At 41.8% G+C, this 16717-nt stretch overlaps 1 protein-coding gene across 8 annotated transcripts in view; it reads left to right on the forward strand.

Moving 5' to 3' along the window:
- mdfic (MyoD family inhibitor domain containing) overlaps positions 1–16066 on the forward strand; it is a 56242-nt gene extending 40176 nt beyond the window's left edge. For 7 of the 8 annotated variants that reach the window (XM_025899811.1, XM_025899813.1, XM_025899812.1 and 4 more), the window contains 2 exons: positions 5992–6372; positions 10881–13163. In XM_025899811.1, coding sequence (XP_025755596.1) covers positions 5992–6372; positions 10881–11131 — 632 coding nt within the window. In that variant the 3' untranslated portion in view covers positions 11132–13163. Of the gene's footprint in view, positions 1–5991; positions 6373–10880; positions 13164–15867 lie in introns of those variants that run through there. The other variant, XM_013274699.3, reaches the window with a different exon arrangement.
- Positions 16067–16717: the final 651 nt, after the last annotated feature.

A 16717-nucleotide genomic window follows, 5' to 3' on the forward strand; every position in this document is an offset into this window, starting at 1 on the left:
AGCTTGGGCAAACACCTTTCGTCTCACTCTCCTCCCTGTTTCTCTGCGTCTCGGGGGCATTAATATTAAAAAGCACTGAGCTTTAGAAATACAGCACTGGTGTGATTGTTCAATCCGCTCCCTGCCTTACCTGTGACTCATGATGTAGTTATGTGCAAATGAGAATCTCCATACTGCCCTGTTTGACCTCTGTGTTATATTTTCATGTTCTCAACTATTTTAGAATTCTTGTGTATGGAGCTTTGTTACAGCTGACATGCATACATGCATATTCCTTCCTGGTAGCTAGGTGTGTGTGTGTGTGTGTGTGTGTGTGTGTGTGTGTGTGTGTGTGTGTGTGAGAGAGAGAGAGGGAGGGAGAGAGATCTCCAGTAGTCATGCTGTCTTCTGGGTGCAATTTCTAGTTGCGTCCTGTAGGACCTATTTTCTGTGACAAAAATGGAGGTGTTTATATACTCAGTTTTACATACAGATCGACCCCCTCCCACCACCACCCACCCACCCCTAGCCTTGCACAGCTCTGGTGCAGCTCCAGCTCTCTCCAGGCACTGTGCTGCTCGGTCCCTGTGTGGCACAGCCACTGAAGACTCGGTGACAAATGGCAATTATATTTGTGTGTTCTTCATGAATCCATCAAACACTGGCCTTTTAAAAATTCTCCCCAGATATTTGAGGCTGTCAGCTACTAGTAGCTGGGACCAAATTGGGATGCTGCTTAGACAGTCAAGAACCACTCACCCCCTAGTTTCCCCTGTGATGTGTGTGACAGCGTGTGTAGGGGAATACCATGTTTTATTCAACTACAAATGTACACTCTCAACAGTTGTTGATGTGCTAGAAATAGGGCAGTTACAAGTCCAATTTGAAGCGTGTGTCCGTGTGTGTGTGTGTGTGTGTGTGTGTGTGTGCTTGTATTTAAACTGTGTTTGGAGGGAAGAACTGGACATACAGCCTATTAAAGTGTGCATTTGGATCTCCTAGGACACCTTAGGACGCTTTGCTACGATGTTGTAACAAATGCACAACTTGTATGTTCTTTTCAAACTTCATGGGATTTGTTTCCTGCTGTGTTAGCGGAGCGGTGTATTAGCGGTGAGCCTGTGTTGCTCTGTCAGGATTTATCAGCAGACTCGGCTCATATTTGTATCCTTGGATGTGGAATCAAAGCGTGGGTTCAGAAACGTCACAACAGCATCGCATTACCTTGAAATGCTAAAAGCCGAATATTGTGCGAAAGAATTTGAATGCACACTGGATGGTTTGCACTTGAATAGAGTTCACAGGGGTTGACTTGATGAACGATGGCTCTTTCCTCAGTCTGTTGTGTTGTATTGTGTGTTTACAGTGCACGGCAAGCTGAATAGTGTGTAAGTAGTAGGTGATATGCTTTAGAGTTTACTTTCGTTGTAATGCATGTGTGCTAAAAGTTTCTGATTCCACAGTAGCACGAATTCAAACTTAGTGTATTTCTGCGTTTCCTCATTATCTCTTCATTTGTCTCATGTGACTGTACAAGTCTGTCACTGTCATCTCTGACAGTACCACCATTATTATGATCAATGATTATGAATATTGCTCCATCGCGTCCATTAATCTCGGCCACCGCGTTCATCAGGATAAAAATAACGACTGCAACTGCAAAGACTATCTAGGAACCTGCCACTGAAGTGCACAACCCCTTCAGACTAAATGTTATAACTCTCCACAGTGTGTCAGAAACCCAAATCACCTCTTATATACTTTTTTTTTTTACATGGTGGTTTCTTAATAGCTATTTATATTTTGCCAAATTGAAAGCTTTCCTTTCTCAAAAGGAAAAGGTAATTATGCCTGCCAGTGCAGTTTGTGCATGAATGTGTGTTTATATGTGCAAGTCCGTGTGGCTACTTTGCTTAAACAAGATGGAATCAAAATTACTATTATAATGCAACATGCTGTGGATGATACATTTGTTAAGGAACTGTCATCCACTGTAGTGGAGTTTGCCATGTTCTCTGACTACATACGCAGACAGGTAGATTACTATGAATCTGCAGTGATGCAGTGAGCAAACCCGGGTTTCCCCATTAATCTAGTTGTCAGCTGTCAATAAATCTTGATGTATATGAGGAGTTAATCAGTTAGGAACAAACTGAGGTCAGTGTGAATGGTAAGGCTGTGTTTCTGATTAAGTTTCTGGATGTGTTTTTAGATTAGATAGTGATTTTGGATTCGTCAAATTTGAATGTTTGCAGTTTGGTTTGTGATGCTTGCAGATTAAAATAGTTGGTTAATGAGCTGCTTTATGAAAGTCAGGGAAAAAAAGCACCCACAGAAAAAAGGTTGACTGCTGTGTGACTGTCACCTGAGCAGATTAAGATAACTGTGACATGATACTGTTTTCACAGATTATGAGTGATTCAACACTTCGCTCTCTTTGTTAGCGTAGCACTATCCACCCACGATAATACCGATTGTGTGGCACAAAAAAAGGATGGGGTGGGGGTAGGCAATGGCGCTTAATAGGTGCAACAGGGACATCAGCATCGCACATTAGCTAAATTAATAATTGCAATTTATGTATGGAAATGTATGTTAAAGAAATCTACCAGGTCTTATAATACACAGACAGACTCTGGTTTAAAGGAAAACATCTTGGCGGCAAGGTGAAGTCACCATCTTGGCCACTCAAGTGAGCACCGGTGTCTTGATGTGCTGCAGACCTGACTGGGTGTGTTTTCTAGCCTTCTTCCTGAAAAGATTTTTTTTTTTTTTTTTAAAAAAGGACACAGTGGAATAAAATCCAGGATACATATATTAAAATGAGTGAAAAATGTAGCAAGTTACAGCTGTCAGGGGTAAAGCTGGAAAAAACAGCAACAAATGTAGCCCCTGCTCCGAGCCTCCTTGTTAAGCTTCAGTCTCTTCCCCCCACATTGTCATGGGCAGGCTGCAAGGCTTTTGTCTTTTTGGAGAAGAAAATCCATCAACCTGGTCTTAAATCACTGCATAATGAATTCTATCGTGCGCTACCCAGTTGTCTAATTCAAATTGCATGGAATCCTGATCCCTCAAGTCTATATTTGTTTATCGAGGCAGCATGCAGAAGCCCGAATGAGGGGAAGGCAAAACCCAGAGTGTGTATTTAATTGCTTTGTTTTACATCCACATTCACGTCCGGCCTCTCCCAGGGTGATGTGTTGTTAAAAAGCACAAGGCCCGATTCCCACACTCTCTCCGACTCTTGTTAACCGTAATTGCACTTGTTGGTGAGCTGACAGAAAGAAAATAGAAATGGAAAGAAATTACCAGAGTCACATTAAATTTTATGTTTGCATCCACTTTGGAAACTTGTTGATTTTATTTATTTATATATAGATATATTTTTGGACAGCTGTGTAACTGTTAAACAGCCCTGCATGTTAAACATCCCTAAGCAGTAGCTGAATAAGGCAGAATTCAAGTTTGGTTGTCAAGATGTTATATTTTCAATGTATATAAAGAAAGTATTACATTGAGGGGGGAAAAGAATAAGTAGGGTTCACACAGACAAACTCAAAAAAAAAAGAGAGATGAATAATTCACAAAATCTTGCAGCAAGTGCACATGCAAAGTGGCTCTGATGTGGAGCGAAGGTAATGTAGGAGTAGCTCCCAGTAGAGCTGAATGTGCAGGTGCTCTTCTCAGGGAAATGCCACCGCCTTTGCTCACTCGCATCCTTCCTCTTCTCTCTTATCAGACAGGTCGCTGTCTCCCGACTTTCTGCGGCTGTCACGCATGCTCTTAGAAAGGCTCGTCGAGGCCATCTCGGAGCTTTCACAGGAGAGGAGATCATTACTGTTGTAGACAGCAGCCATTTTGTATATGTACACTATCACAAGCTGTCTTTCTCTTTTTACCGTATTAATCTCTCTCGCACTGTCTAAACTCGCCGAGGTACGGCTCCAACGACTGTCTCGTCTGCCTGCAGCGGTGGCTTTTGTGATCCTGTCACATATAAAGTTCCTATCTCTCGCCGCTCCTCTCTTTTTGATTCCAAGTTGAAATGTTTGCCGTGTGATCGATTTTTATCATGTTAGGGAATGGTGGCACGGTTTGCTGAGAGTGATTTAGCTTAGAATGGCGTGTCTCCATTACTGTAGTTGCTTTGTAAGAAGTGAAACTCGCAGGCTACGGTGACTTTATAAGCGAATAAAATATATGAAGTGCAAGGTGCCGAGATTGCAAGTTCTCTCACAGCAAAAATGAAGTTAGGTGAAAGGGAATTCAGAAGCATTAAAAAAAAACCTGGAAATCATAAGTTATTAGAGTAAACTAATACATCTCTCTCATTTTGTAGTTTTGTTTTGTTTCTTTCATCCTTTACATTCAGCTTAAAAATACACTTAAAAAGGGACACTTTGAATAAACACATCACATCTCAATGGGGAAAAAATCGTGCCGGGTATCTGTGCTAATATGGTCTGGGTAATGTGTTGGGAATGAAAGGATGCTTATTATAATTGTAAACCCACAGAGGGCTGAATTCAGAGACGCCTCGAAAAGCAAAGTGAAAAATGATGCAGTATGCTAGTCCATGGACTGAAACATAATGTCTCAGAGGTGTTCTTTGGATTTAGGTCAGGTGAGCGTGGGGAACCAGTCAATGGTATTTATTCCTTTATCCTCCAGGAACTGCCTGCATGCCCTCACCACATGAGGCGGGGCATTGTTGTGCATCAGGAGGAACTCAAGACTCACTGCACCAGCGTAGGGTCTGACAGTGGGTCCAAGGAATTTTTCCTAATAGCTGGCGCCAGTCAGGTGCCATTGCCTAGCCTGTAGAGGTCTGCGCCTCCGTGGATATGCCTCCTCAGATGATCACTGACCACCACCAAACTGGTCATGCTGAACGATGTTACAGACAGCGTAATGTTCTTCACAGCTTCTCCAGAGCCTTTCATGTCTCTCACACATAGGGTGAACCTGTTCTCATCTGTGAAAAGGTCACCAATGGTGGACCTGCCAATTCTGGTATTCAATGGCATATGCCAGTCGGGCTCCACAGTGCTGGGCAGTGAGCACAGGACCAAGCAATGAGCTCAAGGTCCACTAAAGGACATCGGGCTGCCAGGCCATCGTCATTAAGTCAGTTTCTTATTTTTTGGTCAGAAACATTGATACGTCGCCTGCTGGAAGTCATTTTGTGACTGGTAGTGCTCATTCAGATCATCCTTGCACAAAGGAATAGATATCAGTCCTGGTGATGGATTAAAAGCCTTCTACGGCCCTGTTCAGCTCTCCTAGGGTAACCAGCTGTCTCCTAGAATCTTCTCCATGCTTTTGAGACTGTGCTGGGAAATACAGCAACCTTCTGGCCATGGCACGTATTGATGTGCCCTCCTGGAGGAGTTGGACTACCTGTGTAACTTCTGTAGGGTCCAGATATTGCCTTATTCTGCCAGCAGTGACACTGACCCTAGCCAAATGCAAAACTAGTGGAAAAAAGCACCGGAAAAGATGAGGAGCAAAAAATGTCAGTGGCCTCCAAACCATTCCTACTTTGTGGTTGTTCCATATACACATTATATATATATATATATATATATATATATATATATAGATATAGATATAGATATATAGATAGATAGATAGATATATATATATATCTATATATATATATAGATATATATATCTATATATATATATAGATATATATATCTATATATATATATAGATATATATATCTATATATATATAGATATATATAGATATATATATATATAGATATATATATCTATATAGATATATAGATATATATATACATGAGAGAGAGAGAGAATATTTGCAATTTCAAGCAGTGTGTTTTTGTTTTATATTAAAAGCCTTTGCTTGCAGATGATTTTGATGAATCAAATCTACTACAACTTTCATCACCTTACACTGAAATGAAGTACTTTAATTGTACTAAATCTACACACCCAGCTCTTTACTTAAAAACAGTAGAACTAATATCTTTTCTCTTCTGACCAGCTCAACCCCAGTCTGAGTCTAAGCCAGTGCCCACAGAGACTGCTGAAGAAGACACTGCCAAGGATCAAAATGGCTTTCACCATAGCACCGCTGGCACACCCGTGCTGAATAATGGCAACGGAATCCACCCCGGCGGATCGCAGGCCACGCGGACGTGTTCCTGTGGTGCAACCATCAGCACGAACGCCACGGGCGGGTCACGTCCTGGCTCAGGGGCAGCGACTGCTACTCCAATGACAGAGCAGCCCAGGAAGCAACCGTCCACGCCTGTGTCGCAGAGGATGCAGAGAAAATTGCGGTCCAGCCTGTCGGTGAACAGCGACAGCAGCCGACGCAGCAAAGGGAGTTCAACAGGGTCACAGAAACCTCCTTTACCTGAAGGTAATGCCTCCACACTCAAGTTAGTGACACACTGCTGCACTTTTTCCAACCAATACTAACATTTCTGAAACTTTCTTGCTTGTATGCTTCTTCCCCTCTTATCTTACCTTGTGTAGCAGGAATGGTTTAAGCTGCATGGTTCAATGAAGAACGTTATAGAGAAAAAAAACGCCTCCTAACACTTTAGTCATAGGCTACTTCTGTCCTCTTGTTTCTTAAATAAAAAAGCACACCAATCATTATACCAATTTATAAAATCATGAATTCAGAAACAATTAAAAAGGACTTTTCTATACTGCCCACTTCCAGGAAACTGTAAATATCATCTCTGACCTGGTTTAGGTTTAGACTTGTGATGGAGTATCCCCTAATCTGTAGTCTCACCATCAAACAAAATGGGCGTATTCTTCGCAGGTGCTCATGAAATAATACCTAATAAGATATTGATAATAAATTCTTGCCTCCTCTCACCTTTTAATGATGGCGGTGCATGACCTCTCATATTTATCACTCCCGTCAAGCAAATGACGTCTCATCTCGCCCCTGTGGCTTTTATTTTCTTTAACAACAAGCCAGAGAGTCCGTTTGCCATGCAGGGAAGCCGTCACTTTGTCAGGTGCAATGCTGAGGTGAGTCCGGTAATGAAGGCGGCTGCCCGGTCCTTTTCCATTGTGGAGATAGGTGTGACCGTCTAACGAGGCCGGAGAGCACGGGGTGCCCATTAAGTCATAACCAGCCTCCTCCGGGCCCCTCACGGCCCCTCACACCTCTCTGGGACCTTTTTGGCTCTCCCTACATCCCGTCAGCAGCACCATGGCCCTCATTAACAGGGCCCTATCCACACCCCCATCCACCCCCACCCTCGACCCTTACTCCAGCTACTGTACTTTGTGGACTTCATGTGTTCCATCTTTCTGTAGCTCATAGAATATCAGTGTTTAGGCTTATATTTGTTCAAGTAGGATAGGCAATTCCTCCTTTATTCATCCAACATGGCCTTTGCAGATTTACTGTTTTTATGTGAGGATTTGCTCAACCCCGCCCCCCAAAAAACAAGATTCACAGTAGTCAGGTAGAGACGTAAGAGGAAAGTGGTCCACTTCATTTTGTCTGTACACAAAATATGTGCACAGATTGACGAAGGCACTCGCGCACGTGCACAGCACCGTGCAGATAAAGGTGCAATCCATCCGCCAAGAGATATTCTAGACGCATCATGTTTTCAACATCTTAATTGGTAAAGAACAAAAGCAAGAGAGTGGGCAGGGAGTAAAAAAAAACAAAAAACAGCTGCTCAACAAGTCTCATTATGGCTTTTGTGTTGCTTATTTGCAGGCGCAAGAGCTCTCAGAATCAATATGTTCGCTCTCAACTATTTATTTCCCCCCGGAAAACAGCCAAGCTGTTGTGTTTGAATGTTTACACGGATTAACATAATCTGTTTGCCTGTGAAATTAGCCTCCTAAACAGCCCCCCGAACACAGGAAATAAAAGGCATAAGCTAGCAGGAACTAGCTCTGGGGATTCTGTTGCTCTCTGTGTTTCTTGGCACGCGCCGTTGGCACCGTAGCCAATCTGTGATAACAGCTTTTGAGGAGTCATTTAGCACGCTGCTTTTGTTTAGCGAGGTGGGGTGTCTCGACTCTTGTCATCGGGTTTATGTTTCTATTTTTTTGTGAACTGTGTGTAATCGGTTAATGTCTCCAAGCCGCTTCAGCTGCTTCATTTAGAGATGTCATGCCAGGGTTGTGAGCGCATTGTTAAAAACTTCCCTAAGCTATAAACTTGAAAGTGTTTGTGTGTGTTTTTGTAAGCTGTAGTCCTCTACCTTTGACTCCCCCCCCCCTCAGTCATGCATTAATAAACAGGCCTGCTTTTAAGTGCATGTGGTGGACATTGACTATCCGGCCCACATCCTCTGCCTCCTTTACCCAAGTGTGCCTTCAGTGCATTCGCGTGGCCACCAAGGCTTTGTCTGATCACTCTTTCTCTCTCTCTCTCTCCGCCTCCTGACTGCCCGGCTCTCTTGCCCTCTCGCTTGCCTCTTTGTGAGTTTGAATGTTTTGCACAGCTTGCCGCTCTGAGGCCCATCCAGCTTGTTTTGTGTCATGCCGCTCCCCTTTTTTTGATGTCAGCTTTCCAGATGTCTCATACTATTTCCTCAGAGGCGCCGGACGCTGTTTTTTTGGCCCTGCAAACTCTGGGCTTCATCTCCGCTCACTGACATTAAACAGCAACATTGTCAGTGTATGCTGCTCTTGTCTGTCTGTTGCTTGGTTTCACTCTGTCTCTGTCTGCCTCTCTGTCTGTCTCTCTGTTTTTCATGGAGATGTGCCTTGCGTCCAGCTCTCTTGTGTACAGTATATGACCCCCCCACCACCCCCACCACCACTTTTCCCTTCCTCCTTGCTGGCTTCTGTAAGATACAGACTAATCGCTGGTGCTGAATTATACATCCAAGTGAATAGCTGAGCTGGCTGGCCACTGCCTAATGCCTATGTACTGTGTTTGTATCGTATTCACAGTCTGCTGTTACATTCCGAATGCTGGCATGGCTATACCCTCTGGGTCCTTCAGAGTTTGTTAGGTTGAACTTTGAAGCTGTGGCCGAGCAGTGTTTATTGCTCTCACTGGCATTTTGCAGAGCTAGGATGGCAGTACACTTACAGCGCATGCCAGTATTATGTATTATATATATATATATATATATAAAAAAAAGTGCTATGAAGCAAAACCACATTCTGGCCAGTAGCAGCTTACTGCATGTCCACCCCACATATTTAATACTGAAAGATTTATTCTCATGCATCTTCCATTACTGCCAGTGTTATGGCCTCAGATAAGGATAATAAGATGCATTCGAACTTCAGGCACCCTCACACGTACAGGCGCGCTTTCTCGTTTCATGTTCCCTTCTCTATCTTGTTTGTATCGCAGTCAGCTAGCGCTTCTGGTCAGCTCCGCAGCCCTTAGCAGTGCAAAATTAGGGGGGTGAAAAAAAAAAAAAACCCCTCTACTTTGATTAATCAAACATGAGCATTCAGAGGCCCTCAGCTTCCAATTCCGTCCTCCACACTATCCTCCTTTCGCTTTCCCTCTAACCCAATCAGTAACAGCCCCTTCTGACAGCTCAAGATGGGCTGATGAAAGTTATGCAAATGCGCCCTGTTTGTAATGCTATTTTTCTGCATCCATCCACATCATGTCTTTTTAACACTCCAAAGCAGGGGCGCTGCGCTGGCCTTGGTTCAGAAAGGAGACAGCTGCAAGGAGTGTCTGCCAGGTGCACTTACAGAAGGATGTTCAGTATGGTTTAGTGAGTTGGATGCAGCAACCAGAGGTATTAGTGTGTGGAAGGTTGACCAAGGATAACATGTAGGCATGGCTAAACAATCATTGATCTGTGTTTAACTTCACCTGGACAGTTTTATTTTGGATTTTCTTCTTCTTGTTTTTTTTTGTTTTTGTTTTTGTTTTTTTTGGGGGGGGGAAGAAAGTGACTCCAGCTCTAATTAAAAATTTGAGTTCATTTCAGATCAGGAAACAGGAGCACCTCTCCTGTATTGTATACCTTGTTGACAACATGTTCTTCCAATGTGCGGATGAGATGATCAGATAGCAACAAATCAGACAGTAATCAAGTCAGAGCTACGATGTTGTTTTTAACCTGCTGCCTTCCTTACCCAGCTCGCTCAGTTGCATCGACTGCCTCTTAGAGCTGCTCCAGGTACAAGAGCTAATCAGTTTTTGTTGTTGATCACTTCAAGCACTTAAGAGAATTTCAGGGATTCTAACGTGACTATATGCTCAAACCTAATGACGATAACTGATGGGTTTGATCAGAGATTTGGGCATTCTGTGGATTGTCTGACAGAGTCTTTGGTTTGAGACACTGCCAAATGTTATGTTCTGTCAATAAATTTAAATGACCTTCACTAGATCTTACATGCAAACAAACTGTCACCGTGAACTCTACAATGAAACATGTAACTCATTTGGCCTTTCAAAATGACATTTATGATTCTTAATGGACTCATCAGTAAGTTGAAGACTGCTGAGGCTGCTGTTGAACAGCAAGCCGAAAGTTTCCACCGGCCACGTAAAGAGTGTCTGCGAGGTGGTTAAATGTTAATCAGAGGTGCTGGCATTGGAAGCATTAATTCACCTAGTTGCCAGGCAGGGACTCTTGGACTCTTGCTAATCATCTTTGTTTGATCAGCCCAGCAGTTTGCATGATAATGCCACAATTGCTTAGCAAGTCTCTTAATCAAAACTGCAGAGGAAAATTGATTTCTTTGGAGGTTTTCTTTTATTTCTGTTTGCCATATGCTTATTGTGTTCCACCTGTCAGCCTGCTGAGCATGCATCACTCACTTACTCTCTATACACAGTTTTTTCCCCACCACAGTTATAAATATTTATGGTTTAATTTTTGTTTTTTTAGTTTTTTTCCTTATCTTTGTGTGTGATTTGTGACTGATTTATTTGTCACCCCCGCTTGGACCCAGACTGCTGCGTTCACTGCATCTTGGCCTGCCTTTTCTGTGAGTTCCTGACGCTTTGCAACATGGTGGTGGCCCAGGCCTCATGTGGCGCATGCACATCAGAGGTTTGCTGCTGCTGCTGCTGCACCGACGATCTGGGCGACGACTGCAACTGCCCCTGTGATATGGACTGTGGCATAATGGATGCTTGCTGCGAGTCCTCAGATTGCCTGGAAATCTGCATGGAGTGCTGCGGCATCTGCTTCCCCACATAGACAGGCCTGTGTTGGTGTGGACCAGGGTGATAAGCAAGACCCCGAATGAAAGTATTAGAAGGAAGCTGCTGCTGCTGTCACTTTGGAATTCAGCAAAGGATAGAGGAGAAAATGTGCACGGTGGTTGGCGTATGTTTTCGTGAAGGTCCTGTTTTTTGTGTGCCTGACTTTTCAGTATGTGCAAACTAGCCTGGTTTGTAAAGCATGCTTTGAAAGATGGATTTCAACACTGGGCTTCTCCATCTAAACCATCCAGATATATGAACTCGTCAGTTAAATCTTCAGCGTATTGTAAGTATTCCATCTGTTGCTAAAAGCAGTATAGTAGAGATTTGATTGTTACATCAGGAATGCTGTCTAATTGTATCACATCTTGCTTCTATTTAGTCATTTTGGTGACTGACATGTTGCATTTACAAAATAACATTTATTCTGTTTTCATTTTAAATACTTTGTTTTTTTTATTATCAGAAACTTAGATTTGCAGTCTTTACAACACTGTAAAAACTTTATGTGATGGTTCATACATTCTTCATTGCATACTGTACTTCTGCGAGACAGACTTCTATTTAGACATATCTACTGTAGTACTGTAGAACAGTTGAAACTGGTGAAATGTTTAAGGTGAATCAGGACTTCCCATTATCTGCTACTTTCTGCCACTGAAGGTAAGGGTGACATTACATTTCTATTTTAAGCATTTTGTAAATGCTGGAAACGTTTATTATTTTATACAGAGGGTCGTAATTGTCTGCAATATTTTACCAGGTGTTTTAATGGTTGGGATGTATTATTTCACTAAAAAGTGTCATCTCACACCTGATTTGGCAGTGTTTGAAGCCTTGGGTTTACTGGAAATACAGTGCAGTTACTTTTTTATATCAAGAAGCTCTTAATAATCTGCAATAAGATGTACAATGTGTGTGGCTTTTATTTCTATGAGAGTCCTCCTCTAATGTTAGCCGTCAATGAATAGGCTTAGCCGGCCTTTTCTTTGATGCTATTTTGCATTCATACTGTGGAAGTATGACTTGTTGAACTGCACTCTGTTCACGAGGGCTGTGATAAGGAATTAAAAATGGTGACCCTAGTTGCCACTTAAGCCGCTTTTGGGTATCAAGCCCAGAGAGTGAATGCGCAAAAAAAAAAAAAATGTTATCATGAACTGTCATTTTTTTTAAAAAAAATTGTAAACCAAAGCAGGGTAAAAGCAGTTTCCTTCTGTCTCTCTTTTTTTCTCATCCTTAATTCTGTGTATCTCGAGATGAGTTTGTAGTGAATCACCAGCAGAGTCATTTTCTTGTCTTGGAGATCCACTTTGATGTTGTTTAAGTGGTGATGCTTAAAGCTGGCCCTCATTAGCACTGCTTACTAAATGGTAACAAAAAAAATAAAAACGGTCCCTTCCTAATGGCATCAAAGATAATGTGCTGTCATGTACGGCTCGTCTTAATGGCACACTGTTATGTGTATAAAGAGGCTGGATGGGCACCTCTTCAGTAGATAATGTGCAGAAAGTAAACCTCATTTTCATGTTTATGATTAACTCAAAGCAGGAGTTTGTTACAGGCTAAGGAGTGTCAAGAAAACACTATATAGATAATGTGAAGAATTTATCTTTAAATAAAAGAAAAAGTATACAGTATGTAGTCGTCGTCTTGCACAATACTGTTATGCTTTATGTTGTGCTTTTTTCCTCGATTCTTTCCATTTCCATCTGGATACATCAGCTCATTTAATTGTCTTCCAATACCTTGAAATTCAATGAAAGTTTTTTTTTTTTTTAAATAAAACTTTACTTAAAATGATGATTGTTTTGATCTTCTTTTTCTAAAAGATCAGAGTTTAATGTGCGCCAGCTCTTTATCATATTCCAGTTGTGCAACATGTGACTAACACGTCTGCCTTCATTTCACGTTTGAGTCTTTTGTAAAGCCGTTTGCCACATAGTCCTGATTCACCACCCATTTCCTCATATTTTGCGTCCAAGGAGCCAGACATTCTTGTTATTTAAAGAAAAAAAAAAAAAAAATAGTGGTCCTGGGCAATAGTTTTCCAGTTTTTTTGGACATTGGTTGGTTTTTCACTCCTTTTCAGTCCAGTCCTTGGACTTTACCATTTTCAGAGGTATGTTTGTTTTGTTTTTTTAAGCCACTCAGCACTGACCTATGAATCATTCAAGCATTAAAAAAATGCATCTAACTCAAGGGATGAATCAGTGTTGTGTCTACAGATAATGGAGAACTAGCCGAAGAGCTTGCCAAAAAACTAGTCAAGTTACCAATGGCTTCTAACTGTTAAGCTAGTGTCACTTTCTTTTACTATTATCAGAAATTTTACAAAGGAAAATCCCCAGCTGTCCCCAACTGACATACCCCACAGATAAATACCACACAATGAACTTCAAACCAACTCTGGTTTCTGCTGCAGCAGGTGTCTTAAGTAACACTTGTCCTATTGACATGCAAAAACTGACTTGGTGGTGCTGGTGGTGACCGGCCATGTTTCAAATGTGGTTTAAAGTTCATCCCCTGTACTGTAATGTAACTGCAGCCAAAAACCTTCTGCCAGAGGACTTTATTCCACATGGCCTTGTCTTTGCCTGTATAATCACTGGAAAGCAAAAGTGTGCTTACCAAGGAGGTTAAATATTTGCGTGTCTTTCTGTGTAGATTCAAAGAACGATGCAACGGTTACCTGTAGATCTTGTGACTGAACACTGGGGACTTCCTTTTTAGATCAGGTGACCTTTTGATTTTACTGGTGTGGCTAGTCTTGGACAAATTGTGAATCTAAAATCATATTTGGCAGTGTTTTTTTGTTTTTGTTTGTTTGTTTTTATAAATGCATTTACCACACTCACAGACATCCACAATCTGCTTTATCAAGGTCTTAGAGAGCTTTTTAGAGCTTCACTTCTTGGCCACAAGAAACATTTAACTTGAACACACTCCAGAGTTTTAGTATGAACACTTTCTAAGGAGCTCCCATTCACTGAAACCCATTTTTGAAATGGTTTCAGTTTAATTCTTTGAAATTTTGATAAACGGAACAGTGGATGACTTTTTCCATGTGACCAAATATAACACATTTTAATCATTAAAATGCGTTATATTTATTTGTATACAGTTTTTTGTTGTTGTTAAATTGTATCAAAAATTTAATTATAAAGTGCAAAATCACAACATTAGTTGCATCAAGGTGCTTTATATTACAAGGTAAAGACCCTAAAATAATACACAGCAAACTACAGCAATCAGACAACTCCACATGAGCAGCCCCTTGGCGACAGTGGGAGGGAAAAACTCCCTTTTTAACAAGAAGCAACCTCCAGCAGGGAGGGGAGGAGCAGCCATCTGCTGTGACCGGTTGGGGGTGAGAGGAGGGAGACGGGACAAACACAACTGTGGACATGTAAAGTGGTGTATAGAGATTAGGGGATGAAAAAAGGTAAATGAAGACGCAACGCTCAGTGCATCATGGAAAACCCCCAGCAGCCTAGGCCTGTTGTATCGTAAGCAAGGGAAAATTCAGGGTCACCTGATCCAGCCCTGACTACGTGCTAGTCCAGATATGTTCCAACAACAATAACAACAGATTCCATTAGATAAATGTTTTAATGAGTCCAGCCAGACATTATGTGTTTTCCTTTTCCTTGTGGAATGACTAAAAGCTGAAACAAAGTGTGAGTTTTGTGATGGCCACATTGGTTACCCTCTGCCCTTTACCATCTCTGTGTCGCACAGTCTTCCCCCTCTGGTCTTTTCTCTATTAGTGAGGGTGCCAGCCTGGGAACAGCATTACAGCGTTAACATGGAAACATGGCCAACAACACTCAGCGAGGTCGCCGGGGAGCAGGGACCTCCTGCTGACTGGAATAGCAGTTTGACCTTCAGCCAACACCACCCCCTGTTAACCCCTCAATTAACCTCCACATCAGCCCCTCTGCTAGAAGAACAGAGAGGAAGAGACTCCCCTTTCAATTCTGTCTTTATTTCCTTTTATCATTTTCTGCCTGGATACACCCTGGCCCCAGGAAATTACCATCTTATTTCACTAATGCGTTGGGGAAAATATTGCTATCCAGAAAGTCTGTAATCACGCAGGAGTTGTACTTTTTCTTTTCTTTTTTTTTTTCCACGTTTACAGAGAGGGTGAGAGGCTGGAAATATTAAAAACTCCAGGTAGAGTGTGCAGTGACCTTTTCAGACAGTCTTCCACCTTTCTACTCCTCTAATCAATCCCCCTCTGATCGCTCGCTGTGTGCTGGATTGTAATGTCACAATTAGGACTGCTCCATTGTTTCTGTTTGCCGTCTGGGGAGAAATTCAGCACTTCTTTGATCTCAAGGTCATTTCTTTTACAGTATTAAATAAATTAGAATGAGGCTCTGGCCACCTCCTCTGTCTAGCCGTGTATTGAGCCATCCATCCATCCATCCCTTTTTTTTCTGCTCAATTGGGTGGGATACTCTTTCACTCAGAAAATGAAAGTCTTCTGCCCTCGGCCATGAGAACAAATTATTGCTTTTGCTGTTTCTGTATATGACGGGGGTGGGGAAAAAAAAACAGATGAGAAAATTAATGGTGTTTTTGCTTGGTTCATTTTCATATCAGAGGTAGACCTGAGAGTTGAACACTGATAAGATATTAACCATTTTATAATTTTGAATAATATGACTAATTAAACTGGATGAGAAGGGGTGTCTTTATTCAACTTGTTTTTTTCCCCCCTAGGTGGAACATCAATTATTAAAAAAAGAAAAGAAAGAAAACAGCAGAAAGTGTGGGTACATGTGCTTCCCCCATCCCCAGCCCCATGTCCTCTTGTCAATATATAGGATGCATAATAGGCATCATTACATGGCAGTTACCATTCGAGGTGATTAATTTTACCATATTTATAATATTGTGTTGTGTGCCATTAAAGGTAATCATACGGATAGAATAACTGTCAGCATGTGTGTGTGTGTAATTTTTTGCATCCTCGGTACATCAGAAAAATTACCTGCATTGTCACATTGTGGCATTTTTGGTAATGGATTCTGAAATCAATACAGCTATTCATTCACGTGACGTCACATCATTACAGGAACACCCAACTGTAGGGCAAAACAAAGCTATTCCCTGCTACGTGGTTATCTAGCCAAAATACTGGATAGTTGCACTAATGAGCATTGTTGGGAAACTACTTTTAGAAGTAATTGGTGTATTAGAAGATTACTGCCATTAAAAACTTGTATCTCACTTGTAAAGTTTTGAAGTGCTCTTTAGCAATAGTTTTTTCAGGGTTTCTGGAGGACATTGGCTGCTTTTTAAATCAGGTTTATCCAAAAGTTTCCAGTGAAATTCTGCTGTGTTTCTTTAAGGAATTTAGCACTGACCTATGGCCAGTGCTGGACTGGTAATCTCGAATGCGCATCATTTTTCTCATTGGGATGATGTGTCGATATACAGGTTACAGGACAGCCGCTGCGCACCGGCCCCTCAAAGCACTGACAGCAGCCCATTGGTTTATTTTTATTACTGACATCATCTGGTTTCCCGAAGATGGTGATGATGAGAGCAGTCAGCTTTCTTAAGAGCA

This window comes from Oreochromis niloticus, linkage group LG17, assembly GCF_001858045.2.
Source record: "Oreochromis niloticus isolate F11D_XX linkage group LG17, O_niloticus_UMD_NMBU, whole genome shotgun sequence".
NCBI lineage: Eukaryota > Metazoa > Chordata > Actinopteri > Cichliformes > Cichlidae > Oreochromis > Oreochromis niloticus.